This window comes from Panthera onca, chromosome C1, assembly GCF_046562875.1.
Source record: "Panthera onca isolate mPanOnc1 chromosome C1, mPanOnc1 haplotype 2, whole genome shotgun sequence".
In the NCBI taxonomy this organism is placed as follows: Eukaryota; Metazoa; Chordata; class Mammalia; order Carnivora; family Felidae; genus Panthera; species Panthera onca.
The window spans coordinates 218531750-218556992 of NC_138346.1; the positions used below are offsets into that span (position 1 = coordinate 218531750).

At 55.2% G+C, this 25243-nt stretch overlaps 1 protein-coding gene across 1 annotated transcript in view; it reads right to left on the reverse strand.

Moving 5' to 3' along the window:
- AJAP1 (adherens junctions associated protein 1) overlaps positions 1-25243 on the reverse strand; it is a 130214-nt gene that overhangs the window by 10318 nt on the left and 94653 nt on the right. Inside the window, exons 3-5 of the mRNA XM_060626236.3 lie at positions 11425-11512; positions 9045-9287; positions 7148-7276 (exon numbers count right to left, since the gene is read on the reverse strand). Of these exons, the coding sequence (XP_060482219.2) occupies positions 7207-7276; positions 9045-9287; positions 11425-11512 (401 nt within the window). The 3' untranslated portion in view covers positions 7148-7206. The remainder of the gene's footprint in view (positions 1-7147; positions 7277-9044; positions 9288-11424; positions 11513-25243) is intronic.

Below are 25243 nucleotides of genomic sequence, written 5' to 3' on the forward strand. Positions count from 1 at the left end.
GCCACACCCTCACCTGTGCCGGTGATACAAAAGGGCTGGGGGGGGTGGAGCATCATCGGTTCTAAAATGAAACAGTGAAGCTCTCAGCTGGAGCTCTGGCAGGTCCACAGTGGCTTGTGCGGCTGGATGGGCCCTGTCCTAGTCACCTGCTGAGTGCCTCAGACCCCCGTGCCTCCCTCTGGATACCCAGGCGCGGGTCCTGTGGGCAGGGCCTGTGACTATGGGGCTCTCTGAGCCCCCCAGGTGACTCTGATCACAGGCCAGGCTTGGGCCCATTACCCCTTTCTCAACAGGCCACAGCCTGGGCTCCTTTGTCCTGAATCAAATAAGCCTGCTGGGTGATCCTCCCGGGACTGAGGCCTGGGAGGTCCCCAGGCTGGGGGGACACATCTTCAGGCTGTAGGACAGCATCCTGCTGGGCTCCCTCTATAGCATCCAGGAGCTTCAGACTGTCTGCTCCCCCCAGGGCAGGGGTGAGGGGGCTCATTTCCTCTCTAGGAACCCTCGCCCCTGCCCCTGCCCGTGGTCTGGACAACAAGGCAGGGCTCTGGCTCCCTGCTCACCTCGCCTTCTACCTCCAAATGACACGTGTGGACAACTCCACGGGGGCCTAAAATGGACCATCTGCTCACCCTGTGGGACGGCCCATCTGCTGTGAGCAGGGTGTCATTGCATGGAAAGAGGACCGCCCTCCATAGCTTTACTCCAACGGTCCCCTGCCCGCTGCTCACACCCACTTTCCAGGATGGGGTGGGGGTGTTTTTCAAAAGGAAGCCATTAAAACAAAGAGAAATGTCTCTCCTCTATGTCTATCTTCCTTCTAATTTGTGGAAAGCTAACAATCGTGGAGACAGATTCTCTATGACTCCATTCATATGAGGTCCCCAGAGGAGTCAAATCCAGACACAGAGAGTGGCAGGGTGGGCGCCAGGGCCTGGGGTGGGGGTTGGGGGGGCTGGTGTTTCGGGGGGACAGAGCTTCAGTTGAGGGACATGAGGAAGTTCTGGAGACGGATGGTGGGGACGGCTGCACGACACGGTGACTGTACTTAATACCACCGAATGCACTATTAAAAATGGTTAAAAAGGTCCACTTCATGTTACGTATATTTCACCATAATTTTAAAAGCTGGAAAGTCAAAACAGTATGACGACACTGAAGCCTGGGCCTGACGACCCCCTGCCCGGTTTGGGCCGCCTGGGAGCCTCTCTGGCTGGAGCAGCTGTCCCTGTCCCAGCAGCTGTCCCTGGTCCTGGCATGATGACCAGCAGTGCCCCCTCCTCATTGGAAGAGGGTCCTGGGCTGGAGCACAGGTCGGAGGGTGGCCCCCTTAAGAAGGGAGGTTTCCAAAGCCAAGGGAATTAAAAGCAAAAATGAACTATTGGGACCTCATGAGGATAAAAAGCTTCTGCACTGCAAAGGAAACAATCAACAAAACTAAAAGGCAACCGACGGAATGGGAAAAGATATTTACAAATGACATATCGGATAAAGGGCTAGTATCCAAAATCTATAAAGAACTCACCAAACTCTACACCCGAAAAACAAATAATTCAGTGAGGAAATGGGCAGAGACATGAATAGACACTTTTCTAAAGAAGTCAGCCAGATGGCCAATGGGCACATGAAAAGATGCTCAACGTCACTCCTCATCAGGGAAATAAAAATCAAAACCACACTGAGATACCACCTCACGCTGGTCAGAGTGGCTAAAATGAACAAATCAGGAGACTATAGATGCTGGAGAGGATGTGGAGAAACGGGAACCCTCTTGCACTGTTGGTGGGAATGCAAACTGGTGCAGCCGCTCTGGAAAACAGTGTGGAGGTTCCTCAAAAAATTAAAAATAGAACTACCCTATGACCCAGCAATAGCACTGCTAGGAATTTACCCAAGGGATACAGGAGTGTTGATGCATAGGGGCACTTGTACCCCAATGTTTATAGAGGCACTTTCAACAATAGCCAAATTATGGAAAGAACCTAAATGTCCATCAACTGACGAATGGATAAAGAAGATGTGGTTTATATATACAATGGAATACTACTTGGCAATGAGAAAGAATGAAATCTGGCCCTTTGTAGCAACGTGGATAGAACTGGAGAGTTATGCTAAGTGAAATAAGCCATACAGAGAAAGACAGATACCATATGGTTTCACTCTTATGTGGATCCTGAGAAACTTAACAGAAGACCATGGGGGAGGGGAAGGAAAAAAAAAGTTAGAGAGGGAGGGAGCCAAACCATAAGAGACTCTTAAAAACTGAGAATAAACTGAGGGTTGATGGGGAGTGGGAGGGAGGGGAAAGTGGGTGATGGGCATTGAGGAGGGCACCTGTTGGGATGAGCCCTGGGTGTTGTATGGAAACCAATATGACAATAAATCTCATATTTAAATAAATAAATAAAAAGAAGGGAGGTTTCCGCAAGGCGGCTTTGCAGTCCCTTATTCTGCCTTTAGTCAGACAGACGGAGGTGACAGGCGCCCCTTGGCCCCTTCCCTCAGGCCAGCCATCTCGTGGGTGGTTTTCAGAACGGACCGTCTCCTTCCACTTTCCCACTGAAAGTCTTCAGAGCTTCGCACAGTGGACAAGGTCCTGCCTCCTCACTCTCCGAGTTCCAGGCAGCACCTTGGCCTGAAAGGGCAAATCTCGGACTTCATATCCTTCAAGTTTCTGCAGACGGCCAGATCCCTGGGGAGGCCTTCCTGGGCACCCCTCCTTTCCCAAACGTGTTCTCTGTCTCATTTCCATCAGAACGTGCTATTACAGGACTTCTCAGGTACAGGACGATACGTACAGTCAGGGGGTGCCTAAGGGTTCACCTTTGGCTCACCCGGGTTCCAGCCCTGTGCCCAGAGTGGGAAATCCATGCTGGATGCAGATAAGAGAAGAGGCATCTGTGTGAAAGTAGCCTTGTCCTCCGGCCCAGAGACTAAAGCCTGAAATGACCTTCACGTGCTGCCTGCAGGTGGGTTGTGATGGGGACAGCCACGTCAGAGGATTGGCAGAGGGGCCCCTGAGCTGCTGGGGAGAAAGCCTCTTCCAAACCCATGGGCATCTGTTTCTACCCAAAGTCTCAGGATGAAAGAGGCAGAGAGAAAGAGAGAGAAAGAGGGAGAGATATGGCTCCAACCCTGTGCCCTGAATTGCCACTTTAAGAGCAATGCTGGCTTCCTGCAGAGGTGGGTGGGTTCCCTGCAAGGGTCTCCACAAGGGTGGCCTCACCCCATCAGGCCAGGAGGAGGGGCTTGAGGCTACGCACAGCCACTTTCCAAGTCTGCCCCGCATTCCTGCTGCTTGCACTCAGCTCCAGGGAGGGCTTGTGGTTTTCTGTTCCAAAGACTCTGTGCATGAACCTCTCAGCTGGGCACTAACCCGAGAGGGACCAGAGAGGTATGTGCATCCCAGGCCAGTCAGGAAAAGAGAGCCAAGGAGAGCCCCCCACCCTCCACGTCCTGGCTGGGGAGAAACAGGGGGAGGGCGTCCGCACCAGAAAGGGAAGCTGTGTGTTGCAAAGTGATCTGAGAGATTGGGATCTGGGATAAATTCTGACTTTGGAGAAACTAGTGCCCTCTGCTGCCTGGAAGGAGATCTTGGGCTCGCCTGGCCCCGCCATTGACAGACTAACTACAAGGTGGGTCCTAGGTTTAAAGAGCAGTGTCTGCTTTTTGCAAAACAAAGAACAAACAGACTAAGGCAAGAGCGCCCTGGAGCCAGTGGCTGCTCCTCAGTTTCTGCCAACCTGACGGGAACTTTCCGTCGGACTGGGAACTTTCCGTCGGACTTCGCCTGCAGCTTGGAGATCAGTGTGCAGAGGGGGTTTCTGCACGTTGCTTTGAAAAAACCGTTCCTCTGAATTACAAAAAGCTGGATGTGTGTGTGTGTGTGTGTGTGTGTGTGTGTGTGTGTGTGTGTGTTTTAAAACAAAGTGGGAAGGCTCAGGTGCATTTCTCGGTTTTTATTAGTTATGTCTTCAGTGTGTTTTTGAAAATAATAATGGCACATGATTTATTTCGTACTGACTTCAGATGCAAGAACTTTTATTACTTTTCAGGCTCCGTTGGGAATAAAGTGGCCTTTTGGCAAATGCAAAAGATCTGAACACTAATGAGCTTTTCTGAAGTTTACTTGTTACGTGAAAAATGACAGGAGATTCGCCCAAGAGGCAACGGCAGGCCTGTGTCTTCATCCCCTTACTTGGTGTTTGGGAAGGTCAGCTTTACCGTGACTCATCCAGAACAACGGGGTGCCACTGTGGAGATGGTCTGAGGCAAGAATTTGCTGGAATCTACTGGAGAGGCTGAATCAGGGAAACAGGATGAATATCTGCCCGCATCAGGGTGCCTGTGTCCAGGAGCCCAAGCATCACCAACAATCTGCCTGCAGGGAAGCGAACTTAACCACTCTTGGGTCCCACGTGTGCACAGTGGTTCGCGTGAGCAGACACAATGGTACGGTTACAAACTGCTATATCATCATTAAAAATGCATTTGGAGAGGCTTAACAGCTATGCAAGAGATAAATATCTCTGCTGGCTCTTAAACCTTAATTAAATGTTTTAGTATTAATTGCTATTTATTTAAGGGACAATAAGTACCCTAGTAAATCTGAGCGAACTTCCTGGCCCTTCTCCGCTCGATGCTCATGTCTGGGCATTAATTGCAAGAGTCGGGGATACTTAGAATCTGAATGCTTTTCTCCCATTGAGTGATAAACAGTCTGTCCAGCACGTGGAGACGGAATCTTTAAGCATTTATCAAAGGCTGACAAGACTGTTTGCATAGCCCTGCTGGTCTGCGTCTACCGGAAAAGAAGGTGGCCGGAGCTCCACAGGTGCATGGCGGCCTCAGGGCAGGTCCTGACGGCTCTTCTCACCTCCCGACACGGCCCCCCTGGGATCCACAGTGAGTAGGTCCGGTCTTCGGACACAGAGGCATCCTCTCCCGCCAACGGAGGTGGTCCTGAAATAGCTCCTCGGACGAGCTGGCAAGTGGGGTCCAGACAAGTGGGGTCCAGATGCCCTGAGAGGAATGTGGTCCAGGCGGGGCCCGCCAGGGAGTGGCGGAAGAGGAGTGCCCACCAAGCCTGTGGGGGTCCTTCGATGCCCCGTGTTGCTTGAAGAGAGAGCTGAGCCAAGGAGACAGCAAAGCTTTCTGGAGCAGAGGAGCAAATTAAAGCACTCTTTCCTACTTTTTGTTTTTTTAAGTCAGGGCTACGGCTCAGTGCTCAGGGTGCATGAGAAGGCTGTAGGCTCAGGCTTCCAGCACTCAGGAGCTCGTCTCTCGTCTGCCTGGCTCCCACGCTGCAGAATCGGGCTGAATGTCCCAGGAGGCCGATTTCGTGGGAAAGCCTACCTTCGTCAGCCACCAGCTCTCTTCCCGTGTGGGGCCGGGCAGGGGGTGGCACGGGGGACAGACAGCTCATAGCACGGGGGGCACAACCGAGGCTCTCAGATGGTGGGCAGAGCCAGGCCGCCTTGGGTCAGACCGGCCCCACCACGTGCCACCTGACTGAACTCAGGCAAGTCACTTAACTGCCTCGTGCCTGTTTCTCCTCTGTAGGTGGCACTTCCGGGAGGACAATATGAATCTCTAGATGGAAAGAGTGTCCCGTGAGTGCCCCCTGAGGGTCCGCATTAGGAAAAATGATCCCCCACGGGGGCTGCCTGGAGGGCAAGGCATGCCCACTGCTAGGCTCTTGAAGGAGGGGAGCTGGGGTCCTGACGTGCAGGGACCAGGTCAATGTCTTATGCTCGAATGCATTTGTAAAATCCTAAGAGGCATGCTGGAGACCACCGGGCCATCCTGCAGAGGTTTTACCAGGCTGGAGGGGACCCCGCTCCTAAGAAGCAGCTCCCCGTTGCCAGCCTGGCTGGAGCTCCAAAGGGCGCTCTGTCCCTGGCCTTAATGAGGTGAGTCACGCCCAGGCAGACGGAGGCATGAGCTTCTGACGGATGGGCCTCGGAGGCGCATCTGGCTCTTGAATGGTTGCGGACGAGACTGCGCTTTCCCTAACTTGCCAGCACGGTCTCAACAAAGGCCATTTGTGGGGGGCGGGGGAAGGGAGGGGTGCTTTCTTTTCTAATCTAATTACGTTTCTTTGCCCGTTGGCTGAACATCACGCTAAGCAGGTCATTTTGGCTTCGGGACAGGAAGTGAGGGCTGGAGATTTGATTTGGAGCGAACACTCGATTCATTAGGGCTGGATTAGCACAGATTTCCCCCCCCCTCAACTCCTATTTCTGATGGCTCCCACAGGCCCCCGTCTACACACAGCCAGCCGAGTTCTTGGAGGGGCACACGTGTGTCCCGAGGAAACACCTTCCTGCCCCTGCCCTTCTGCCCACTCTGACCACGAGCCCCGCGTGAGGAGGTGAGCGGAAAAGCGGTATTTTCAGACCCCGATAACCCATCCTAGAAACTGGGTCCCCTACTCAGGGAAGGGATGTGATGTCACAGAATACCTGTGGACGAGAAAAACCCAGCCTCAAAAAGAAAGACAAAACCAAAGAGCCCAGCCCGCGGGTTGCGTCTACTGAACTGCGCATAGAAAGCGTGCAGTCATGGGGGCGAAATGCTCTTTCTCCCCCAGCAGCCCGAGTGTTCGGGAGATTCGGTGCAGAAGAAAGCAATTTAACGTTAGCATTAAAGTTAATATCACTGAAAGCAAACCAAATGTTCCTATTCAGCAGAGCATGGAAAATTCATCCTGTTTTGGTGCCGGTCCCTGGCTTCAAATTAGTAGATGTCTCAACCCTTTGCTTGCTTCCTTTATCATTTGCCTTCTTATCTCTTATTTTTATATTCCAAAATTATATTTTAATTCTGCTTTGTGCCCTCCCCCGTCGACGTACAGACATTCGATGCAGGTGAGATACCTGCCCGTGTGGCCGCCGCCCTGGTCTCCGCCTGCTGAGCGGCCGGGTTTCCCTGCTGGTCCGCGTCCCTGCCTGTCTGTCCCTCCCCTCCACGGGGCCATTTCTAACAAGTGAAGCAGAGAGACCACAAGCCCAGCCCTCCGGCTCGCATTCGGGACGGCCACACCACCTGCCATGTCCAGAAGGCCTCCCACTTATCCCGGGGTTGGGGAAGGTGAGGCAAAGGGGAAAAACAAAATCAATCAACGTCCAGAAAAAGAGGTACGTACCATAAAATAGACACATGGCGTCTGCCCTGCCCCCAGGAGGTACACAAGACTTCGGCCAGTCAGCAGGAGATTTCAAACCATTTCTCAGACACAAAGGCCACAGGAATAAGATGCCGATCAGAGGAGGGTCTGCAGGGAGCAGAAAAACGGGCTTGCGTGTGCCGGTATAGAACAACGGGCAAGCCGGCCGGCTCAGGCCTGCCGCCGATCACCGGCTTCTTGAGTCACAAAGAACCCAGGAGACGTAATGCTCAGCTTGGACCCCCCCACCGGTCTCCGGCAGGAACGGGGAACCCCCCACAACGGCCAGCTGACACTCACTTCCGCCCTGGAAGGCCTTGGAAGACACACAGCCTGAGGGATCCGTGTGCAGAAGGGAGCTGGCATTCTAGATTTCAGTGTTTTAATTGGTAGGACAAGGGCAAAGCTTAGGGTCTCCGCCTCTGAGGGCAGAGATAACACCCACTTTACTGCACATGCTGGAGCCCGGGGGGCCTGACTCCGGAAATGGCTCTCCTGTCATCCGTCACCTTTGAGACCTGAGCCATCGTTTCCGAAGGCCAGGGAGACCCAGCAGAGTGTGACCTCAGGCCCAAAAGCAAGAACCCGCTCTATCCAACGCTTCTGAGCCAGGGCTAAGAGCGCCAGCCACGCCCACGCTGCACGTGGACAGGGCAGGGCCAGAGGGGGACCAGTGGGAACAAGGATGGCCAGTCGGTGGCCCTCCATCCCCGCTTCCCCAAAACGGAAGCTCTGGTTGGCCAGGATTCACAAACTGACACACACATGTTCACTCGGTGAAATGCTTTGAAATGCTTTTGCCAATTCTTTGTGAACGAGGCCTTCGGCAAGGCTGGTAGGCAACCAAGGAGCTCCCCCAATGTCGCCGAGTGTAAGTGCAGCAGGCAGAGGACACCCCTGAGGCCCTGCTCTCTTCAGCGGGGAGAGGAGCATCTCAGGGAACATTGGGAAGATCGCGGACTCCCACGAAGAGGTGCAAGACGGGAGCTTCCGGAAGACCCACCTGTTCTCACGGCCAGGACAAGGTCCCGCTAACCATGGGCATCACAGCTGGACGTCACCCCAGTCTCCTTGACCGTGGCTCTGGGAGGAAGGCTTTCGGGCCCTCGGGCATCTACTCCTAGCTGCTTTTCCTGCTGCCAACAAGGGGTCCCTCAGGTCCGTCTGCTTTCTTACTCATTTCTTCCTAGACTTTTCAGTGGTTGGGAATTTTTTTTTTTTATTTACAAAATGATGCATAAGTGTATGCTCGCTTAAAAAAATAGCTTGTTGATGTTTTAATCTAATGCCGGATAAATCCCTGGAAGCTGACTCAAGGGTTTCTTCAATGTTCCCAGGGATGGTTTTAGGGTCATGTCTTCTTTGAAGGATTACACATGATTAATTAAAAAAAGAGCATTTAATAACCCAGAGTCTGGTTGGTGTTTGATATTTTGGCTAGATGCGCTGCTGACATTTTGTTGACGGGGGTTCTGAGACGCTGGCAGTGGGCCGGGGGAGAGGGTGCGTGTTGACAGGGGGGCGGGGGGGAACGTGTTGATATCAGAAGGCCCGGCTCTGTGAAGCCGGAGGGATGCCCACTCATCTGCCACCACATGCTGTCCGGGGTGGGGAGGCCTTCTGCCCGCTCTTCAAGGGTAGGGTCTGGAAGTGGATTCTGGATGCTGCTGTGTCCTGTCTCTGGGTGGGGAGACACCTCTTTATGTCTAGCCCGCCCCTCTTGTTCCGCTAGACCAGCTGTGTGCATTTGCTCAGCGCCCCCCCACCCCCCAAAGACACATGACGGCTGCCCCACACAGACCCACGGACCCTGTGATGACACCGTCCGGCCAGGAGCCTGTGGAGGCGGCAGGCACCAGCCCAGGCCTGAGCTCACCGGTTCCCGTTAAACGTGGACTTGTACTCCCCCGTCGGATGCAGCGTCTCGTCTGTGTACACAGGCACAGCCGTCCGCACACACTCGTGGGAGCACTGGAGGGTCTCGTTGTAGGCCGTGAAGATGTCCAGGCTGCTGGGCACCCGGGCAGGGGTGAAGTCCGTCAGGTTCTGGCAGCTCTCCTCCTGCTGGTTGATCTTCCGCTGGTGGCTGGTCCTGCGCGTGTTCCCGCTTTGGGCACAGCTGGAAGAGAGCCAAGGCGACGTGGGGGCGGGGCGGGCCGGTGCCCAAACCCAGCACCTAAACTGTGGAACCTTCCTCTCCAGGCATTAATTATTCGTCATTTAATATTAAATGGTAATTTCCAGCCTCTTCGGAAAGATCAACCACAATCAAACAATCAGCTTGCTCTCTTTTTTTTGTTGTTGTTGTCGTTAATAAAATCTGAATTGTAAATGTGGCCATTATGGCAGGGCCGCTTATGAGGTAAGTGGCTGAGCTGGGTTATCCCAGAGCTGAGGCCCTGTCTGGCCAAAGGATGTCACCCAGGCAGTGGTGTGGACGCAGTTTCCCCACGAATGGGTACGGGGGGGGGGGGGGGGGGCTGGTCTGGTGGTTCGTTCTGGAAGGGACGATGTAACTATCCCTGGGGAGAATTAGTGAACGGGGAGCCTTATGCCTTCAGCCCTGCCCCCGCCCAAGCTCCCAGTTGGGGATGAAAGCTGCTCGTCCATCCTTCACTGCCGCCAGCAGGTCTTTGGAGAGGACTGTTCCGCACTCCCCATGGATACTTCCCTGCTCCTCTGGTCCACAGAGCCTTCCCAACACTGTCAAGGATGGACATGGGCATCCCTCCCTTGTCAGCCAAGGTGTCTGGTGACCCTCTCAGTCACTTCTGGCAAGTCACAAGAAGGATGAGTAGAAGCCCCATCCCCACGGTGGAGGGCAGCTAGGAGGAAATTTGGGGAGCCCCCAGTTGGAGGAACCTCATCAGGGCACCAGTGCCCCATCTCCCCATCCCTGCTGTGCTCACAGCCAATGAGGAAGAAGTGGCTTTGAGGGGCGAGTGTCCATAAGACCATCACGGTCATGCCCTGTCTCGGTTTTCCAACAAGATGAGCCCTGCTTCCCGATGCAGAGCCCCACCCTGTAAGCAAAGGTAGGAAGAAAATTGCAAAAGCCAAGGGACTCCCCCCCAAGGTCATGGAACCCCCTCATCCACGGCCTGGGTTGTCCTCCCCAGAAGGACTCTCTGAGGCTTTGCTGTAAACCCCACTGTGGGAAACCAAGAGGGAGCTGTCCTGTTTGTCACACGGCAGGTGACAGAGTCCTGCCTCCTTTGAGGGCAGTCAAGAGGGTCGATGGGATTTGCCCTGCCATGCACCCATGCGCTCCTGGGCTCCAGAGTCCCTTCTCTGGCCAGCCATCCCCTGCCCAGGACTGCCCTGTGGCGAGCTGAGTGCGGTCCTCATCACCAGTCCCAGAAAACGCCTGGGGTCTAGGGTTTGCCAGCCTTCGGGAAGCCTCACTGTTCTCCGTGAGGTCGGTTTTGGGGGTTGTGCCAAGCCCCTCCTTCCCACCTTTGCTGACCCTGGAGACGGGCTTTCTCTCGAATTTCCATTGTCTGGACACTCGGGGGTGGCTGCCACCCATGAGCCCTGTAGGATTTCCTGCACCTGCCGGCAGCAGGGGGATTATCTGGGTGTGTTACTCTACCAGGGGCTTTGAGCTCTGATGCTAAAAGGAGACACATTTGCTGGAGGAGAGGCTGCAGGCACACGGGGCCTGGGAGGTGTGTGTTCAGCAGGGTCACCCGGCAATGCCCCGATTTTCCCAGGGGTGTAGCAGGTGCATACACCCAGCAAGGCCAACCTCAAAGTAGGCCAATTTCCAGGAGGAAATAGGCAAAGGCAGGCGGCCTGGAGCAAGGCAGTAACCTAGTTCAGCAGACACAGAGCGGCGGCAAGAAGAAGGAAGGATTCAAGGCGGCTGAGCCTGGACAGCCAGGGGCAGCGAGGGGTGGGCACAGATCCGCCCAGGCCACCAGTGTCGGGTGGGTGACATCGCAATTTACACACGAGTGCAGAGACAGACAGGGACACCTGCCACCTGAGAAACCGTCATGGAGGCTGGGCTCGCCCGTATTCTGCAGAGAAACCACGGTGAGGGGGGACGCTCCCCAAGGGCTGTATCTGGGAGCGCAGCACCCGTGGCCGGCCGGGCTGCCCCGGGGCCGACGGGGAGCAGGGCGTAGCACCGGGTTCTCTGACCCAAATGAAAACTCAGTGATGTGGGACCGGGTTGGAAAAGTAGGAAAGCCTCTGTGCACACTTCCCACGGGACCCCCCATTTCCAGGCCAGAGGGGCCGAGGAGCCTTACCAGTTTTTTAAGACAAGAGTTGTAATCAGAGCAGCTATGACCATGATGAGGGAGACAGTGATGGTGATGATCTGATGAACAGCCAGACCTGGAAGAGAGGAAGTGGGGGGCAGCCGTGAGACCAGGGTGTGAGCAGAGGAGCCCAGCAGGGGCAGGGCCTTGTTCCTGCCAACTCAGGTCTCTCCTTCCCCAGGTGCCCTGGCTACCAGCACCGTTGTCACCTGAAGTCCAGGAAGCGAGGCCCCAGCCCCGGCCTCTCTGGGTCCCCCAGCTGTGACCGGGCCCGCGGGCAGCTGTGTCCTTTCTCGCACCTACCTGCCGAGCCCGCCACCTGGCCCAGGTAGGCTCTGGCTGGCGCATTCTTCCAGCCCCTGTCACCACTCCTCCCACCTGGGTGAGGGGCAGCACCTCTGAGTAGCAGTGCATTTGGCCTGATGCAGGAGTAGCCAGGACGGCCCAGGATTTGTTGGGAATGTGGGGGACAGTGAACGTGGGTTGACACCCCCCGGCAGACTCAGGGGTACTTGGATCACTGGGGTGGTAGGAAAGGCTCCCACTTCCGGTCCTCTACCTGAGGCTCTTTTCCTCCTGACAACACATCTGTCACTACCTTCCTAGAACACAGACACTGGGGGCAACCTCAGCAGACTCCACTGGTCCGTAAAAGCCACGTGCAAAGGCCTTGTCCTCCTCCAGTCAGATAGAACCCTACCTGAGGAGCCTGCATCTCTCCACTGCCGGTGTCCATCTGCAGAGGCCCACCTATCACCCCAGAGGGACCCAGCAGGTCCCGGGGGGGCGGGGGTGGGTGAGCACAGCACATGTGTGTGTCCCAGTGTGGAGGATCTCAGAGTAGAAGATTTTTCTGGCGGTCTCCCAAGGACACAGTCTCGCAAACAGATGTTACCTCTCTACCGGATATGATCCTCGTGGGGGGAATTGCTAATAAATGATTCAAGGTTGGCATGACCAGAAAACAGGCTTTCTCCTCCCGTTTGCCCATCATCCGGGATATTTCTGCTTGTCGTGAGGGATTCCCGTCCCGAGCCCACAGGATAAGCACCGCTAGGAAAACTGGAGAAGGCACATGGATTTGGTACATGGAAGTCACGGACTTCCCCTTATTTACTCTTTTATCCATTGATTCGGGAACCAGTTACTGAGCACCTCCTGCATGCCAAGCAGTGTTAGTTCTGACCAGCTCAGCCACGGTGCCCACCTGGAGCTGCTCTACTGCCCAGTTTTTAAAGTGGCAGCATTCACTGCTCGTTCTGGACGATGGCTTAACATACACCTATGCCCAAGTTGTGGCACCTGCTATGAGCCTTTGGGCCAGTTTACGTTCTCATCTAAGACTGCCAAGTCAGCTTTGCAATGGAACTGATAGCTAGTTATGCCGCAGGAACCACCCTCTGTCTCACCAACAACGGAGTGCCCACCAGCTTCAGTAATCCCTAACTATTCAGCAGCTTCCCCAACACCCAAGCGAGACCTTGTTGGCAGAGGAAGGGTTGAAAAGGATGCTGATGGTGAGTGATGATGATGATGGTGACGGTGATGATGGTGACGATGATGGTGATGATGGTGACAGTGATGATGGTGGTGGTGATAGTGATGATGGGGATGGTGGTGGTGATGGGCATGATGGTGGTGGTGATGATGATGGTGATGGGGATGATGGTGGTGGTGATGATGATGGTGATGGGGATGATGGTGGTGGTGATGATGACGGTGGTGGTGATGACGGTGGTGATGATGATGAATGCGGAGATGATGAGAGTGATGATGGTGATGATGGTGGTGATGATTATCTCAGGCATGCTCAACAAGTTGTAGCGATTGTCAGATGTGCATGATCCCATTTATTCCTGATAACAACTCTCAAAGGTAGATACTGTCAGCATCGGTCATGGAAGTGAAAACTATGTGGGTCAGTTTGAGTAAGTTCCCTGGATCACATAGGGTCTATTGGCTCCAAAGCTTGTAATAAGAGCGGTAGTATATGATTCTGAGCTCAGATTTCATTCATCTGGTTTTGCTCTGACCTTCTTTAATCTCAGTCTTGGTCTCCTTTCTCCCAAGACTGAGGCTGGCACCTCTCTAATCTACATTCCTGGAGAAGAACATTCGTGGAGGCAGGCTCTTGAGCCTCATCATCCCCTCCACGGATAGATCCCTTGGGAAGTGCTCTGGGTCCATGCAAAAAGCTTCTCAGGCATTTGTTGGCAGGTTACACCCCAACTCCCATGGCAAGAACTGAGTCTTTGTTTCTTGGGCTAAACCCTCCATCTTGTAGGTCAGGAGAATCCAACCTATGGAGGCTAGTGATGTAAAAGAATACCCTGAGTGGGTGAGCCAAGAGGAGTATCAGGGGCTGGTTGAACTTCCAGGCAAGGCCTAGCCGGAGGCACTGAGAGCCCTTTCAAGAGCAGAGCTCTGTGCCGTCCTTTCCCCAACATCTGCAGGACCATGGGAGGCATAGGGCACTGCCAGATTTTGACCTCTCATCTTCCTACTATGGGAATTCTGTTGTGTTGAATATCTTCAGTGATAAAGTCCTTGGAAGAGAGGAGTTCCAAGACTAGCCACATCTTAGATGTCTGACCGCCTCCCATTCCCCCTGTGGGTTAGGATGGGAAAGCATTGATTCTCCCAGTCTGATGGATGTAAGAAACTGAAGCCTGGGGGAGAAATGGTTGGCTCAAGGGCCCCCCTCCCTCACTGATGACTCTCAGAACAGAAGATCAGCCCTTTGCTTGAGGTCCTCATAAGTCCCTGAAGCCCCTTAAGAAAGGGTGTCATCATCTTTACATCCACCCCTAGCCCCACGCATGCTCTGACACAGTCCCTTACCACTGTAGCTATGGGACACATTACATTTATAGTTGAAAAGTAGAATATAAAAATGAAGGGAACAGGGAGAAAGATATAATCCCAAGGTGTGCCTTGTTCTGGAGGCCCTTCTTCTGACTTCGGTGTGAAATTCCTCCATAGAACTTACCAAACTAAAATTTGGCAGAAATGATATATGGGTTAATAGCCAGCCAGATCATCTGGGTAAAAAATACGACAATAATAGAATGGCTATGCTTTCTGGAAAGACCTCTCTACGCCAGGCGCCTTGCTAAGTCTTCACACGTGATCGATTTAATCCATCAGCATCCTGCACTTTTTCACCTGCCTGACCAACGAGGAGCCTGATGCTGAGGAGTAAAGTGACTTTCCCATCATCACTTGGCAGATCCAGGATGGAAGGCAATTCTCTGCTCCAGGGCCTCAGAGAAAATAAAATATCTAACGCCAAACTAACCCATCTGTGGCCACATTCTGGTCATAAAATTGGCTAGAGGCAAACATCTGACTACTCCTCACATACTGCCTTTGCAAGGCAAACAGCCTTCTGCTTCAATGCCTGGCCCATAGGTCTTAATGGGCCCCTGGGCTCATGCACAAAACATCAATGGCTACAAGACAATCCCATAGACCCCATACTCATGATGGCTGAACAAGGATCAGGCCTTTTGACATGTGGCAAGAATGACACTTGTAAGAAGCAGTTTGGAAGACAGAAATCCATAAGGATGTCTCCCCCCATTTCCTTTCTTTGGGAGGTCGGCTACTAAGAAGAGAACAGAACAACGTGTGAGAAGTGGTTCCGTTTCAATCATCTGCCCTGTTATGTAGTCCTCTCCAAATGTCAGCCGTCCTTCCTTCATCTGTGTAAATCCCTGTAGTCTGGCCATAAAGGGGCAGAGAGTAAATATTTTAGGTTTCGCAGGAAGTGTGGTCTCTGTTGCAACTTCCCAATCCTGCCATTACGGGGCCAGACCAGCCATGGCCCATGTGCCCACCAATGGGCGTGGCTGTGTGCCAATAAAACTTTATTTACAAACACAGGCAGTGGCCAGATTTGGCTCAAAGGCTATAGTTTGCTGGGCTCTAACTTAGGTGAATAGCTGAAGGTGGTTTGTCTTATGAATTAATGAGAATATATACCTGTTTTGAATGATTGGTTAAAGCCAGGACTCCAATGGCAATCCTTTGGTTCTGAAGACTAGAACCTTCCTCCTCCATCTTCAGAAGTTTACTGAGTTCTGGGAATTTCACTGGCCAGTTTCACCCCGCTGGGTTTGTCTGTGTGAGGTGGGCTTGAGAATAGATCATGCTGCGTGACAGTTCCCTTGAGAACTCAATAGATTGGATTCTTGGTGTTTGGACACCAAAACTCAGGGAGAATGTTACCAATGTAGTCCCTCCAAGGACCCACAGAATTATTTTAGCCATATGGCTCCATTTCCTCCATTGGGGTAGAAAAGGAGCCGCGTTTTGTGAAAAGAAACCTTCAGATCACAGAACCGGTGTACGGAGAGGGACCTTTCCCTACTGGCTTTCCTCACCCCACACAAATGACAGGGTTCTTAGGAGGTTCTCTCCCCCGATTCTCTCCTTCCTCACTCCTTTCTGCCGATACTTACACCTTAAATAATGTCCCCTCTGGTCAGGTCCCTTGCGGCCATTGCATAATGCAGGCAGGAACATCTGTCCCCCAAACCCCACTGACCCTGGACAGGGCAATGTTAGTTAGTAGAGTATCTACAGCCCGCTGTCAGGGAGGCTGCGATCCGGTGAACACTGATGTTACCTTAAGGGAATGCACACTCTCCACCCCCCAGAAAAGCAACAAAACACAAACTTTCTCCCCTCTGTTTACAAGGTCACCATTGAAGCCATCTTCAAATGCTCTGCAATTCAGACCTGGTCCCAGAGTGCACGGCGTGCTGTGCGGGGGGTTCTTGCTTCCCCTTCCTGACAGGTGTTATTGTTCCTGCTAATTTAGGGGCTCTTTCTGCTCCTGGTAATTGCCACTGTATACTAATGTGCTAGGAATCAGCTGCCATCCAGATAATGAAAAATTATACCTGGAATAACGGATGGGGACAGATGGATTAGCGAACTCTGCATCAATCAATAGGGCTTTTATGGTTATATTTGTGGTGTTTTGTAATAAGATCAGGCCCTGGAGATTGATGTGGGCTTGGTAATCTATCTCCAGGTCTGGATGGGTTTTTGATTAAATAGAAGCTGAATCGCACACAGGCCACTGTCCGTGACAAAAACAAAGCCATCGAGGGCCTTCTTTCCCACCACTTGAGGGGCGTGTGGGCACATCTGGCTGGTGCACTTGGGTGGAGGCAGGAACGATGGCCCTGGAGTTTGCTGAGGCAGAGGGACGACCCATCTGTGCTGACAGCAGCTCATTTTATGATACAGGGATCTCATGCGCTTGCCCTGCGGGGACAAAGACCTGTTGGCCAATGGATCCAGGGACGCCTGTCTTCAAGGGCTTGACAGGTGAGAGGCGACAGGGTTTTCCAAAGGGCCAGCTGCACTGCAAAAACACCATTCCTTTCCACAGAGGCTGCAAAACACAGACTGCACAGCACATCTCTGACAAAGTCTCTGGGAATACGGGGACACTCACAGCATCCCCTGCAGGACGGGGGAGAGGCCAGCCCAGCTTTCTTGAGGAGCAGGCGCTCCAGGGTTTGGGCTCATTCTGAAGCGCCTGGCCACCTGACGGGGCGGGGAAGGCTGCTGAGGGGAAATGCATCTTCCCAAACCAGGATGCTCCAGAAAAACAAGGCTACCAGCTTTTGTGGCAAGGACACAAGGGGTGTGCCTTTTTCTGAGTGACCCCCGCAGTGTGTCCACACGGTGGGCGATGAGGGGGCCTCCAGCCAAGACCCTGTGGAAAGCAAGCTGCCTCTCATTGAAATTCTCTCCAGCCGTGAGCAGGACCACCGCCTAAAGAGGACAGAGTCCGCCTCTGGAAATGGCTGTGCTAACACCTCACGATAACAGGGCAGAGGCAAGTCCTCGAGGAATCAAAGGACCCAAGTCAGTTTGTCCTCAACCGGGACATCTGGCCACGGCCGGAGACGGTTTTGGTTGTCACATGGAGGTGAGGGGTCGGTCCTACTGGCATCTAGCGGATAGACACCGGAGATGCTGGCAGATGTCCTACAGAGCACAGGATGATCCCATAAGAAGGAATGATCTGGCCCAAAATGTCAAAGGTGCTGAGTTTACTCACTACAGGAAGAAATGCATGAATGACACCAGGAAACAGGTGTCCCCCATATGAACCCTGGATGGTCACACCCTCCAAACTGACTTGCTGGGACACCATTGCTGTGGTGGCCCCTCGTGAGTGGGTCAGAAACCTCCCGACCACACCCCACGTAGCCACAAAGGTGAGATGTGGCCCTTTGCCCATCACGATGTCCCTGTTCTCCCTCAGGTACTTCCTTCCTAGTAGCAACGGTGAGGCTGGGGGAGGGTGTGCGGAACTGCCCTCTGGCGTCTGCTGTGGGTGAACCCACCTCGTCACGCTCCTCTCAGTGGCGGTGGATGCCTGGCGGTGTTCTCAGTGAATCATTCACGCACAGCTCCCCACAATCCATGAGGTGGGTGCAGAGATGTTCCCCACTTCTACAGGGAGTTTGGGGGACTTTGTCAAGGTGGCGCGGCGTAATCTGAGAGGTCCCCAAGACCACTCTCAGGTTCACAAATTCACTCAAAGGACTCACAGAACTGAACGAAGCATTAACACTCAATTTTGACTTACTACAGTGGGAAAAAGCACAGATTAAGATCAGCAATGAGGAGGGGGCAGGGGGCAGAGTCCAGGAGAGGCCAGGCAGGAGCCCACAGCCGTCCCCTCCCAGCAGAGGAACGTGGGCGGCCCTACCTCCCACCAGTGACGATGCCCGACAACACGCGCAGAGTGTCGCCAGCCCGGGAAGCCCCCTGAGCCTGGGTGTCCAGTCTGCGCAGTGGCTTGGTCATGTAGTCATGGCCGGCCCGACGAGCTGACACCCTGTAACCCAAGGCCCCCACCGTAAACCACATTATTAGTGCAGGCTGTCTGGTAAACCAGGACATTCTTATCAGGGAGGACATTTGGAAGGCTTACGGTGACCTCCCAGGAGCTGGGGTCAAGGTCATTCCTTTGAGCAAAGCTAATCCTTTAGTGCACATACAGCTAAGACCCAGCAAACCCGTGACTCAAACCCCAGCAGGCCTGGTCTGGGACCCATGCCTTTGGCTGCTCTCCCACACAGCCCGCTGGAGGACACTGGTTCTTTCCCCACGGGGGATGGCCAATGGCCATGCTGCTATGATCTAGGGAGAGCCTGGGCATCAGCATGCACACCCCACTGGCTAGGGTCCCCCAAATTGGGTTTGGTCTCCTGTCATCAGGCTCAACTAAAGCTGTCCCATCCACAGGTCAGCTACATCGAGGAGCAAATTCCTCACACGAGGAAACTTCCTCTGCATTTGAAGACTCCCCTGAATTTCAGAGCACCGTGGGGAGACAGAGGCAGCTGGGGGCCAAAAAGATCGCACAGCATCTGGGTCCAGACTCAAAACAACACACTGGAGTCCACGGAAAGGGTGGGATGTGGTGGGCAGAGAGGCTGGGAAAGCCCATTCACTTCCAGTGGTGTCCTCATTTTATGGATTGAGCTGTGTCTCCCCAGAACTCATATGTGCAAGCCCTACCTGCTGGTGCCTCAGAACGTGACCTTATTTGGAAACAGGGTCATTGCAGACGTACTTAGTTAAGATGAGGGCACACTGGGGTCCGTGGCCCTGACCTAATATGACTAGTGTCCTTATAAAAAGGGGGGATTTGGAGACAGATATGCACACAGGGACAAGGCTGGATTCCCGCCGTCAGAGCCCACGAACCACCAGAAGCCGGGACAGAGGCTGGGATATCCTCCCCTGGAACCTTCAGAGGGAGCACGGCCCTGCTCTCAACCTCTGGCCTCCCGAAGTCTAAGGCAGTAAAACCCTGCTGTTTCCACCACCCACTCGGGTATGTTGTTATGACGGTCCTGGGGACCGAATACACCTGAGCTGAAATGCTCTGTGGAGGCCCAGGAGCCTCGGGTGGGGCGGGGGTGGGGGGTGGTCAGGCAGAGCCACGGAGGCCCTCGCTGTACTTCTCAAAGCCACCATCCACCAGACAGCAGACTTCAGCCAGCCCCAAGACAGCTGGTGCTGGCACCTGAGAGTCAGGACCCAGGACAAGCAGCCTGGTCCCTCTGTAGTGGGACGGACAGTGTCACAAGACCCAGGACAAGCATCCTGGTCCCTCACCCCAAATTCATGTCCACTTGTGCAACCTCAGAATATAACCTCATTTGGAAATAGAGTCTTTGTAGATTTAGTTAATTACTTCAGGATCTTGAAATGAAATCATCCTGGATTTAGGGTGGGCGGTCAATGCAATGGCTGGTGTCTTTCAAAAACCCCGAAGAGGGCACAGAGAGACATGGAAAAACTCCACATGACAGCGACGTAGAGGGCGGAGGGGTCAGGAGTCCAGAGTCAGGAGCCCATGGCTGACAGCAACCAGGAGAAGCTGGAGGAGACAGATAGGACCCTCTTCTAGAACCTTCAGAGAAGGCGCGGCCCTACTGGAGTCTTAGTTTTGGCTTCAGGCCTCCAGAACCTCGAGAGAACAAATTTCCATTGCTCTGAGCACCACCCCCCACCGCCAACCTCCGTGGGCTTCTCCCTGGCGGCCCTAGAGGTTCACATACTTGCTTGGCCTCATGATTCTCTCTCAGCAGAGTTAATTCAGAGGATGCGGGAACACCATTAGCCGTGTGGCTGGCGCACAGTAGGCCCACAGCAGGAGTCTTCCCCGTGTGGCCGCGAGCCATGCACCTCCTCCCTGCACACACACGAACCCCACCCCCCAGGGCTTGGTGACAAATGGGGCTGCGGTTTGCCTGTCTCCCCCTCTCTGGGGTCCCGGACACCACGCTGAGCAGAGAGGCCTTGAAGCAGAGGTCAGAAAACTGGGCCCTGAGGGCCAAAGCCAGCCCCACCATCTGAGTCTGTCAATAAAGTTTTATTGGCACGTGGCCTCATCAAATTCCTGGACGTGATGTCTGAGCTTGCTCCTGTGCCTCCAGGACAGGGTCCAGTCGTGTGGCCTGAAAGCCTAAAAGAGCTGCTATCTGTCCCTTTAAGAAAGAGTTGGGGACCCCTGCCCTAGAGGGCCCCCGAGAACTCCACAGTGGATGCCGCTGTGTGTGACCGGCGAGGACGGGGGCGAGGGAGGCCAGGGAGAATGAGGGCTGGCCCTCCGTGCCCCTGCCCACCCCTGGTCTCAGGGCCTCTCCCGCCGTAGGACCCCACGCACAGGGGCCCCTCGTGGAGGGCAGCACAGGCTGGATAAGCATCTCCGAGGTAATTTACCAGCTCCAAGAAGGGGTTACACCGGGGGGCCAGGCCCCATCCATCTGGTCCCTCTGACTCCCCTTCACTGCGCAGCAGTGACCAGGATGCTGAATCCTGGCCCAGGAAACGTGCCTCCCGCCTTGGGCCCCGCGGCCTCAGAGGCTGGCTCAGACCTGCTCACTCACAGGCAGTGTTTCTGAGCAGAAAGGCCAGTCCCGAGGGAAACACAACTCCCTCCGCACAGAGGTTGAGATTCTCAACCTCAGGGTGGCTTTCAAAGCATGAGCATCGCAGCTTCTCCAACCCGCCTCTCTCTGCCCTCTCCCCAGCCTTGTTTGCCACTGCCTCCCAGGGTGCATGGTGCATGGGCACACACAGGCTTGCACACACACAGGCACGCACACACAGGCACCACACGCACGCACACACAGGCTTGCACGCACACAGGCACCCCATGCATGCACACACACACACACACACAGGCTTGCACACACACAGGCACGCACACACAGGCACCACATGCATGCACACACAGGCTTGCACGCACACAGGCACGCACACATAGGCACCACATGCACGCACACACAGGCTTGCACGCACACACTGAACTTACCGCTCATCTCATTCAAAAACAGAAGCAGCTGATACTCAGCTTTGAGCTCAGTAGCCAACATGGAAACGACCCACTTTCTGGACTTAAGTCCCAAGAGCACTGGGCCATCTCAGCAAAGGACGGCGGTGAGGAAGGAGGGTGCAGGGGGAAGCCAGCATCGCTCCTCTCTAACGAGAGGTCGGGGGGCTGGGGAGGGACGCCCCCGTGGTGCCCGTCAGCCAACCTCAGACCAGCAGAGGAGCTTCTATGAGGAGAGCAGCCACGGTTCACCGCCGTGGGCCTGGTGGCCCGGGCTCTGGGGCCCACGAGTCAGCTGCGGAGTCTTTGGCTGGATTAGTCACCAGGGCCACTGGCACCCGCCACCGGGACGGAGTCCGCATTTAGCCCATACAGTGGTGAATGGATCGAACCGCCAAGCAAACAGCACGCGCTCCCCCGCAAAACCTGGCTGCCCTCCCTCTCAGAGCATCCTCGCCGTGCGACCTGGATATTCCCGTCCCCCAGAGGATGTGCCAGCGCCGCCGTGGAGCTCCAGATTGGGAGCCAGCGCTCAGTACGCGTGCGGAGGGCAGTGGCTCTCGCCCTGCTCAGCGTCACTTACGTGGAGTGTGGGCAGAGGCTCAGGCCGCCTTCCTGGTGCAGGACGGCTGGTGCTGGGCGTACCAGCTCTGTGCGTGGCCTGGAGCAGGTGCCTGCTACGTGCATTCTAGATAAAGGGACGGACCAATGCCTCCTGTGTATCGGAAAGCCCAGCAGGCACACCATGGCCAGATTCCCACCCAGAGGCCGGTCCTGGAGGCCTGAGTCCTGCTAATCTTTTTAGCTGGGGATCTCTTTAAAAATACATTCCCTGTGCCCCAGACGCCTACCCAAGCCCAAAGGACAGGGCCCAGACTGGAGGGTAGCCACTTCCTGTGGCTTGTGCACTTGTCTCCTCCTGATTCTCAGTGGCATCTCAGCATCTTGACTGTGGCCCAGGACACAGATGTTGTCTAGCAGCCGCAGGGGCAGGGCAGAGCCTGGCAAGTCCTCTCGGGCCTGCAGGCAGAGACACAAGGGCCTAGGAAGCGGTTCCCAGATGCTGGCCAGATAGCGGAGGTGGACCCTGGCGAGAAGACCCTTAACCTGTCGGTGTGTCACGGGTAAGGACAGAACTATGGGACGGTCACAGACGTCACCATGAGCTCAGCCGCACCTAGAGCGGGCTCACTCGCGTTCTGCCCCAGCACGGATCTGAGGCTCTGAGCCACCTGCCTCCTGAGCCACCCTGGAGGCCAAAAGGACACACAGGATGCCCCCACCCGGCGCCCGGGGCAGAGCAGGTGCCATCGCGGCGCCTGTCCGGGGGGTCTTGGGCAGAAAAAAGCAGTGTTTGGATGCAGCCCTGAGAACCTGATTTCTGGTGGAAGCTGCCCCGTATCCACCGGGGTCACTCCTGAGGGCCGTCCCAGGGGAGCCGTGCTGTCGTGGAGCAGAGGCACGTCAGTGTGCCCTTCAGGAAGAGTGAGGCAGAGGGGACGTGTCTCTGCTGTGCCCACAAGGACCTCAGACGGCCGCCCTATCCTCCCTCGTCCCCAGGCTGGGTCTGACTGCCCCCGATGTCACATGATGGAAAAGTGACAGTGTTACATGTTCGTTCAACAGCTGAGGACCTACTATGTGCAGACACAGGCTAGACACTAAGCTGCAGCCCGGTCCCCACCATGCGCACGTCGCAGTCTAGGGGCCGGAGGGGCAGGCGCCAACCATCACGCTCGGGAGTAAACGTGCATTGTGTCGTGACAAAGGCTTCAATGACAAAAGGTACCATGATGGCCCAGGATGGAGGCAATCAGGCAAGACTTGGGGGCCCCAAGTCTTCACCCCGCCCTCCGGCCACACTCCTGGCTGCATCACTTTGCAGTGTCCCCCACCCAAGGAGGGGGTGACCTGCCCCAGCAGTCGCCTCTGGGCCGTGCGTGGGGCACAGGCTCGTTCGCACGTTTGCTGTCACCAGGAGAACGTGCCGGGCCCAGATGCAGCAGGTTTACACCCTGAGTTTGGTGCCGTTCGTTGCTGGGACGGCAGCTAACTGATACTCTCAGTGAAGGGGGAGGGCGGTCTTCCAGGCAAAGAGAAGGAACCGCACGGTCCAGGGTCACAGGAGACTGCCAGGGAGGCCCCAGGACACAATACAGGAGATGACTACTCCCCGCGGGGCAGGGCGGCTTCAGGTCCAGAGCGCTCAGGGTGTCAGACGTTAGCAGGCGCCACATCTCACTCACTCTGTCGCCATGTCCCTGAGCAGCTACTCACATACGAGCCATGGTCCCAGGGTCTCCCCTTGGAAACAGTTCTGGCACACAGGACGCAGAAGGGATACGGGACAGACTGGGTTTGCTTTGTAGAAGAGAAGAGTTTCGGGAGGTGTCTGTGGGCAGCTGAAGGCACCCACCCACAGGGGCTAAGGGGGATGCAGACCATGGCCCTCCCTAAAGACGCTTCTCAGCGTTCCAAAGCGAGAGTTTTGTGCTGTCGTTGGAACCGGGGGCTCCGTGCGGGAAGCTGAGCTCCCCGCTAGAGGCCCCTGACACACGAGCTTGAGAACTGTCTGGTAAAGAAGCCTGTGTCCTAAAGTTGGTTTGAGCCAGCACCCCCCGTACAACCCGAAACGGGCTCCCTCCTCTCGCATCACGTGGTGTCTGAACCCCGGGCGGAACCTGGTCCCCGTGGAATTCTGCAGCACACAGCTTCCGGCGATCGGAAGTCAGAGAAGGGCTGTCCACTACCTACGAGGGCTATGAGCACCACCCAGAGCATCCGGGGAGCACTGGTCCTGGACTCGCTGTGTGGAGCTCCAGCCACCGCCGAGCGGCGTCCTGCACAGCCAAGCCCCTGACCTCGGCTGGCATTTGCTGCAGGGCCCTGTGGTGGCCACCACTCGTCTGCACGCTGGCGGAGCTGGGGAAGCCCATCCACAGCTGCCTTCCAGGGACTCGGCGAGCTCAGAGTCAGGCCTTTAGGGTTGAACCGAGCCCGAGGGGCAGGAAGGGAGGGAGGGTCCGGCCACATCCCTTCAGAGCACGGTGCAGCTTGCAGACAGAGCCCGGTGCTCAGCTGGCCGTCGGCTCTGCCTTCAAAATTCACTGACAATGTCAACGGAGCCAGCGGGAGGGAGATGGCTATCCCTGCGTCCCATTAAAACCACTGCGAAGCCCTAAAGTTTGAGGAAATTGCAATGCAATTTGGACGGGGCGGGGAGTGTGGGAGAGAAGTCCACCAGCTTCCCGCAGGGGTGCTCGGAGCACTTTTTAAAAGCTTCCTGCTGGGGAATGTCGTTAATCCCAACGGCGGCCACCGGTTGCATGCTAACTACCATTTTATTAAAAACAATAAACAGACAAATACATGTATTCAACAGGCCCAAATACCCCCTCCCCCACCCAGGGGTCCCGCAAGGCCAGCCCACTGCCCTCAGGAAGTTGTCTGACCCCCTTCTCCCACCAGGAGGGGGCACTTAAGAGTCACTCCTGTCCCCACCCACCCCAGCTCCAAGGCAGGGCGACCTGTCCGGACAGCTGGGAAGGGCAGGACAGGATAGGCCCAGGCAGTGGTGGCTCCGGGCACTGGTCCCCGCGATGCCAGGAGAGCAGGGAGGAGGGCCTGAGGGGTGGGAGGTGCAGGGGAGGGGTGGCACGTGGTGGGAGACAGAGGCTGGGGAACAGCTGCCCTTTGCTTTGACGTATGGTCCTGATGACATTTGAACCCATGATTGCAAGACGGCCTTTCAAAGCCCAAGACTGAGGCCCCGCCAAAGAGAATAAGCAGAAACCACCTCAGTCTGGGGGATCAGAAGCCAGGAACTCCCTGCGAGTTTGAAGAACAGAAGAGGCGTTGTTGTCCCACCTCCAAGATGACAGCCGTTTGGAGTCAAGGAGGCGTGTGTAGGCTGCAGACAGAAATGGG